The following is a 7,568-nucleotide window of genomic DNA, read 5'->3' as shown; positions in this document are numbered from 1 at the left end:
AGGCATGAGGCTGATGAGTACGACTCTGATGAACAGCAAAGGTCCTACGACTTGGACGATGACGATGAGAATCTACCATTCTCAAGGGAACTAAGGAATGCCCAGATCTCGAGCCACTATGTTATGCCAAAAATACCAAAGTATAACAGAAGAGGCGACTCGGAGAAGCATCTGAATGCTTATAAAACTCACATGAGCCTAAGGGGTGCCACCCCAACCGTGAAGTGCAGAGCCTTCCATTTAACGCTTAGTAGAGCAGTTGAAATTTGGTATAGCAGATTGCCACCTAGGAGCATTAGAAGCTGGCCCGAGTTCAAGACAACATTCTTAAAAAGGTTCGCGGTGAGCAAAGAAGGAGAAGCCCCCATCCAACGTCTCCAGGACATGAGGCAAGCACATGGGGAGTCCCTAAAGAGCTTCTTATTACGCTTCACTGATGAGATGACGTACTGCGTACAAGTCACGGATCGAGAGGCACTATTCGCATTAAGGGGAGGTCTGAACATGAATACCTTATTTTGGAGAGAAGTGCAGAATCATGACCCCACCACCTATGACGCCCTACTCGAAATGATGAGAAGGGAGATCATCAATGAAGAATTGATTTAGCATAGGAATAGGGCAAGTAGAGGCCTCCCACCTCCTCAAAAACAGTGCAGTAGAGGCCCGACCTCCCACCTGATGGGCTACCAAATGAACCAGGCCGAAAATGAGAACTCTGGTCAAGCACTTGCCACCACCACTTTGAATGCGTTCTCACCTTGGCATATGAAGATGTTAACCCAATTACTGACCCCCATCAGATGGAGGCCCAGGAGATACCCCGTCGGGGAAGAGGTCGAGGTCGAGGTTCTGGACCTAGAAATAGGTCAAATCTGAATCCCCTAGGATACTGTGTACATCACAGGTCCTACGGGGATGACACAGTGGATTGTAGAGACTATGCACAATGTTTCCGACAGGAACCCGTGAGAGACAGACATGATTCGTCCCAGGCGAACAGGCCCCCGCCTAGGCACGACAACCGACGTGGGCATGAGGAGGCCACTCTTCGTCAAAGGAATGTATCCCCACGACGAAGGGAGCATGATGCAGAGAGGCCCAGGGAAGGACGTAGGCACCAAAGAAATCAGCAAGCTAGAGATGAAGCCCCTATCTACGAAGTGGGTACCATATTTGGAGGTCCGTATGTTGGCGGTGAAACACGAAACGCCAAAAGGAACTATGCTCGGGAGGCTAAACACCCCCTTTGACAAGCTACATTGTGGGTAGCAGCTCCCGAAGAAACTAGGTTCCACCCATTGTCTTTTCCCAGGAAGACGTCGAGGGAGTTCATTACCCCCATTGCGATGTACTTGTGGTGAGGGCTGTCATAGCCAGGAATGGGCTCAAATGAATGTTAGTTGACAATGGCAGCTCCGTCAACATTCTTTTCGGATTTACCTTTGACAAAATGATATTGGATCATCAGCTGATGCCCACCACCACTCCATTGTATGGATTTACCGGAGATAGCATCACTCTGAAGGGAAAGATAACACTTGCAGTAGAGATGGGAGAATCTCCACGAACAACGATGAACTTCATGGAGTTCCTCATTGTCGATAGCCGATCGGCCTACCATGGAGTGCTGGGCAGATCAACCCTAAAGGAACTGGGAGCAGTCACCTCCATCCACCACCTATGCATGAAATTCCCAACAGAAAATAGGGTGGCAACGGTGAGAGATGACCAAAGAGGCTCGAGAGAATGCTATCTAAACTCCATCAAGAAGGTAGAGCCCCGGGACATCCATGTAACCATAACTGACGTGGTCATGGCTGACATCCTAGGTGATCCTCCCATCGAACAAGATATTGATATGATCGATGCACCACCTAATTCGGAGATGCTGGTCATCGATGAGATTGACCCCGCCATCATGGAACACGAGCCTCGAGCATCCCCAGTAGAGGAACTTGAGAGCTTCTCCGTAGACCTCCGAGACCCATCAAAGGTGCTGAAGGTAGGCAAATGCCTATCCAACATTCTGAAGGAAAAGATTAAGGATTTCCTGAGCAAGAATCTTGATGTCTTTGCCTGGAAGCATGAGGACATGGTAGGTATAGACCCCAAGGTCAGCTGTCATCACCTAAAAATTGATCCTAAGGTTGCCCCACATAGACAAAAAAGGAGAGCCCTCAATCCTGAGAGGTATGAGGCCCTAAAGGAAGAAATTCAGAAGCTTATCCAAAATGCCTTCATCAGGGAGGCAACCTACCCGAAGTGGGTCTCCAACCCGATTTTGGTAAAAAAGCACAATGGCAAGTGGAGGATGTGCATCGACTTCACCAACCTCAATAGAGCTTGCCCAAAGATAGCTTTCTACTCCCAAGGATTGACCAACTAGTAGACTCCAGGGCTGGGCATGAGTTGTTGAGTTTCATGGGTGCGTACTCCGGCTACAACCAAATCCCCATGCACCCGGCCGATGAAGAGCACACCTCTTTCATCACGGACCGAGGCCGCTATTGTTATAGAATGATGCCCTTCGGGTTGAAAAATGCCAAAGCAACCTACCAAAGACTCGTAAACAAGATGTTTATGGACCTCATTGGCAAAACAATGGAGATCTACATAGACGACATGCTAGTAAAAAGTTTAGAGGCCGAGGATCACATGGCGCACCTCAATAGCACTTTCCAAATCCTAAGAAGGAATAGGATGAGACAAAACCCCCTCAAGTGCACCTTTAGGATAGCTTCCGACAAATTCTTGGGGTATATGGTCAACCAATGAGGAATTGAGGCCAACCCTAAAAAGATTGAGGCTCTATGCAAAATGAGGTCCCCCCAAAAGCCAAAGGAGGTACAAAGTCTTACCGGGCGAGTTACCGTACTTAACCGCTTCGTTTCCAAAGCTATAGACAAATGCCTCCCATTTTTCAAAGTACTGAAGGCTGGGAAGAAATTCCAGTGGACTGAGGAATGTGAAAAGGCCTTCCAATGCTTGAAAAGGCACTTGGGGCAAGCCCCCCTCCTCTCCAAACCTAAGCCCGATGATATCCTACAACTATATTTGGCCATCTCCAATGAGGCCATCAGCTCGATTCTGATACGGGAAGAAGGGTCTACCTAACTTCTCGTATACTACACAAGTAAAGCGCTCTTATCACTGGAAACCCGTTACCCCGATATGGAGAAGTTCGCTTTGGCTTTGATCGCGGCCTCTAGGAAATTGAGACCCTACTTCCAAGCTCACACCATCCATATACTGACAAATTTTTCCCTCAGGCAGGTACTCTAAAAGCCCGATGCCTTAGGAAGGTTATTGAAATGGGCGGTGGAACTCAGTGAATTTGACCTTGTGTTCAAGGCTAGGGCAGCCATAAAAGAGCAAGCCTTAGCTGACTTTGTGGCTGAATTCGCCAACCTACCCGAGGTGGATGAAATCATGGAACCTGCCGAACCCCCCATGTGGAATCTTTTCGTTGATGGATCGGCTGGGCATGTTGGCTCCGGTGTTGGGGTTGTCCTCATCAACCCCGAAGTTCACAAACTCACCTCGATAGTGAGGTTCGGATTCAAAGCTACCAGTAACGCAGCAGAATATGAGGCACTTCTTCCGGGCCTCAGGCTAGCCACCAAAGTGCAAGTGAAGAGGCTACTCATCAGTAGTGACTCCCAGCTGGTTGTTAGTCAGGTCAATGGTAACTTCTCAGCTAAAGACAAAACGATGGCCTCCTATCTGAAAATGGTGATGAACCTCATCCCATCCTTCGAAAAGTTTGAGTTGATCCAGATCCCCCGCATCAAAAATGCGCATGCGGATGCACTCTCGAAGCTTGCTAGCAGCAAGGACTCAGAGCTACTCACAGTAGTACCTATTGAGCACCTTCTCCTACCTTCGATCGAGGCCCCAACTGTAATGTAGATTGCTGGGACTCCCACTTGGATGTAGCCAATCATAGCATACCTCAAAGACCAAGTACTGTCAACTAACAAGAATGAGGCTTACAAGCTAAGAAGGAGGTCAGCTCACTTCCTCTTCATTGATGACATTCTCTACAAGAGGAGCTTCTCGTCCCCACTCCAACGGTGCGTTGGAAGAGAAGAGGCTACCTACATATTGAGGAAAATCCACGAGGGCGTGTGCGGCAACCACTCTGGAGGTGTATCTCTAGCACAAAAAATATTGAGGCAGGGGTACTATTGGCCTACCCTAAAGCGGGACGCCCTCGAGTTTGTTCAAAAATGCGATAAATGCCAGCGCTTCTCTCCAGTGCAGAGACAACCATCGCAGGATTTGATCACCGTCTCTAGTCCTTGGCCTCTCTCAAAATGGGGTGTGGATCTCATAGGTCCCCTACCTAAAGGTAGAGGAGGGGCAAGTTTTGCATTTGTGTCTATTGATTACTTCACAAAGTGGGTCAAAGCCGAACCACTAGCAAAAATCACTGAAGCCAACATCTCCAAGTTTTTATGGAAAAATATTATTTGCCGGTTCAGAATTCTCCACTCAATTGTCTCAGACAATGGCAGACAGTTTGACAACAAGAAGGTTAGAGAATTATGCGAAGAGCTCGGCATAAAGAAGTACTTCTCCACACCTCACCATCCACAAGCAAATGGCCAAGTTGAGGCCGTGAACAAGACGATCAAGCACATTTTGAAAAGGAAGCTTGATGTATCAAAAAGGGCTTGGGTTGATGAGCTACCCCAAGTCCTTTGGGCGATCCGAACCACCACTAGGACCCCAACAGGAGAAATGCCCTTCCTCATGGCATTTGAAACTGAGGCGATGAGCCCCGTGGAGGTCGGACTTCCATCCCCAAGACGTCTGCACTTCAGCGAGATAACTAACGATGAGCTTCGGAGGCTCGACCTCGACTTCATCGACGAAAGAAGAGATGACGCCCAATTGAATCTCGGCACATATCAAAGAAAGATGACAAGGTACTTCAACTCGAAAGTCAAGAAGAGGTCATTCCGAATCAATGACCTTGTACTCAAGAGGGTATTCCAATCCTCAAAAGAGCTCGGTTCTAGTTCCCTAGGCCTGAAATGGGAAGGTCCATACAAAATCAAAGAAGAGGTTTGACCTGGGACTTACTGGATTGAAGACATGAACGGCAAGGTACAACCTCGTCCATGGAACATTGAACACCTCAAAATCTATTACTAATAAATGTACTATCTTGCTAGACGACCTTTCCCAGCCTTTGTAACATTTCTATTGTTCAATAAAATTCAGTGATTAAATTAACGTGTTGTACTACCTCGACACCTCGGAGGAGAGGTTCGCGTCCCACCTCTGGACCAACTTGAACTCCGAGGCGCTAGCACATGCCTCCCTTTAGCCAGACAAAATACCAAGGGGAGAAGCCTTAACATGGCTGCATCATCCACCATCTCTGGGATGCATCATCACTTCGGAGGAGAGGCTCACGTCCCACCTCTGGGTCACTTCACTTGAACTCCGAGGCACTAGCACATGCCTCCCTTTGGCCAGACAAAATACCAAGGGGAGAAGCCTCAACATGCCTGCACCATCCACCATGTCTGGGATGCATCGTCACCTCGGAGGAGAGGCTCGCCTTGTCCACCTCGCTTGAACTCCGAGGCGTTAACACGTGCCTCTTTGGCCAGGCTGAATGCCAATGAGAGAGACTACCTCACGTGCAATTGAGGCTCACTTAAGTCTAAGGCTCATTCAGTGTTCATTTGCTTAAATCCGAGGCTCATTCAGTTGTTCATTCGCTTAATTCCGAGGGTCATTCAGTTCATTCGTGTTCACTCACTTAAGTTCGAGGCTCATTCAGTTGTTCATTCGCTTAAGTCCAATGCTCATTCAGTTGTTCATTCACGTAAGTCCAAGGCTCATACAATTATTAAGCTTAAGTAAAGTTCATATGCTTAAGTCCGAGGTTCGTACAGTCATTCAATCCAGTTGTTTAAAGTAATTGAAGTTAAGGTACCAAGTTAGAGTTATTTAGTTGGTGCTTTTGCCAACCTTTAAGTTCATTTACTTAACAAGGCGCGTACACTTTGATAAAGAAACAACAATGAATGAAATAGGCATTATATTGATCTTCAATAAGGATTACAAAAGTGGGCCTCAGGCCATTACATTCGAAAAAACTGAAAAGAAAACTAATCTAAGCTTGGGTAGATGGGGGAGGTGCTTCTATACTTGGGGCTTCGGCAGCTTGAGCATTGGTATTTGTCTCCCCTACCTCAGCTGCTTCATTACCCTGCACCTCCTCAGTAGGGGTTTGAGGTACCTCATCCACAAATTCAGACCTGAGTTGAGTCAGATCCAAATTGGGATACAATTCCTCTGCCCGCTCCATCACCTCAACATAGGCAAAGTTTCTCCAGTAAGCACTGAAGCTCTTATACTCCTCTGTGTTATGGAAGTTGGCAATGTACTCCTGCACCGCCTCTTTTCTCGCCTGTTGAGCCTCCTCTTTGGTGTGGGATGCATCATCCACGTACCACTTGATTTGGGTTTCCAAGAAATGGTAAGCTTCTTGGGCATCGGTCAAAGAGAGATTTGCCTTCTCCAGGGCCTCGGCAGTCACTTTCTAGTGCTCATTGGAGACCTCCACCTTCTTTGTAAGGGAGGCCATCTCACACTATGACTCATGGACTTCCTTCTTCAAGGCCTCAATCTGGGCCAAGGCAGCCACCAGCTTGGCCATTTCTTCAAGTTTTTAGGCCCTGGCTTCTTTCGCCTCGACCCTAGCTGCCTTCAACTCCTCTGCAAAGGAGGTCGTCTTCTCCTCCGAAAATTGGGTCCTTGTCTGAAAATCACTCAGGGCCTCCCTGCATTCAAGAGCGAGGCCAAAAGTTCTGACTCTTTGGCTCACCAAAGCCCTCGTCAAGTCGGTGGCATCACAAGAGGAGGCATGCAGCTGCCACCTGTCCATCCAAAACTGGTAAAAGTTCTCTGTGGCGCTCCGGACCTCCTGGGAAAGAGCCTCCACCAAGGCTGGAGCCAAGGTCTCCTCCCTTCCGGCTAGGAAGCTTGGAGACTTCCCATTTTCCCGAACAGGTTTCTGTTTAGCTACCTCCTCCTCGGCAGCCTCAACAGCCCTCCTCGCAGCCTCTTCAGCCTCAGTCTCTCTGACCATTTCTAACTTGATGGCTTTGGAGGGGGATGCGAGCAGTTTCTTCTCACCTATTGATTTGGCCTCATGGGACACTGATGTCCCAAATTTCCCGGACGAGCTGGTAACGTGCACCAGCTTCCTCCTCTTCGCCTGCTCTGGGACTTTTTCTTTCCCCCGAGTCTCTTTTGGCCTCTTCTGCCTCTGGGGAGCTCCCTCTTCGGATGCCTTTGGAGTACTGTCCTTGGAAAGGCATTCCACCCTGACTCGGACCTCCTTGACCCCACTAGACCCCAACTTCAAGGCCCTAGCCTTGACGGTGGTGGTGGCCTTCAGAATTGTAGCCATGTCTGGAGCTGGATACTCCCTCCTCTTGAATTTATCTGCATAAGCACGTCAGGTCAGCACATCAGTATCCAATCAAAAGGACAAGGAAATTTACAACTATAGGAGCCTCGTACCTCTGGAAGCCATCAGT

At 48.4% G+C, this 7,568-nt stretch overlaps 1 protein-coding gene across 1 annotated transcript; it reads left to right on the top strand.

The window, feature by feature from the left end:
• The first annotated feature begins 1,816 nt into the window (after window positions 1–1,816).
• LOC111411189 lies at window positions 1,817–5,883 on the top strand. Its single transcript, XM_023041744.1, has 7 exons — window positions 1,817–2,005; window positions 2,344–2,428; window positions 3,302–3,633; window positions 3,781–3,903; window positions 4,051–4,523; window positions 4,656–5,073; window positions 5,728–5,883. Exons 1-7 carry the CDS (start codon window positions 1,817–1,819, stop codon window positions 5,881–5,883), a joined length of 1,776 nt encoding a protein of 591 aa, XP_022897512.1.
• The last annotated feature ends 1,685 nt before the right edge of the window (window positions 5,884–7,568 follow it).

The sequence above is a fragment of the Olea europaea genome, chromosome 15, assembly GCF_002742605.1.
Source record: "Olea europaea var. sylvestris chromosome 15, O_europaea_v1, whole genome shotgun sequence".
Taxonomy (NCBI): domain Eukaryota; kingdom Viridiplantae; phylum Streptophyta; class Magnoliopsida; order Lamiales; family Oleaceae; genus Olea; species Olea europaea.
This window is presented reverse-complemented; position numbering and strand designations above follow the sequence as displayed.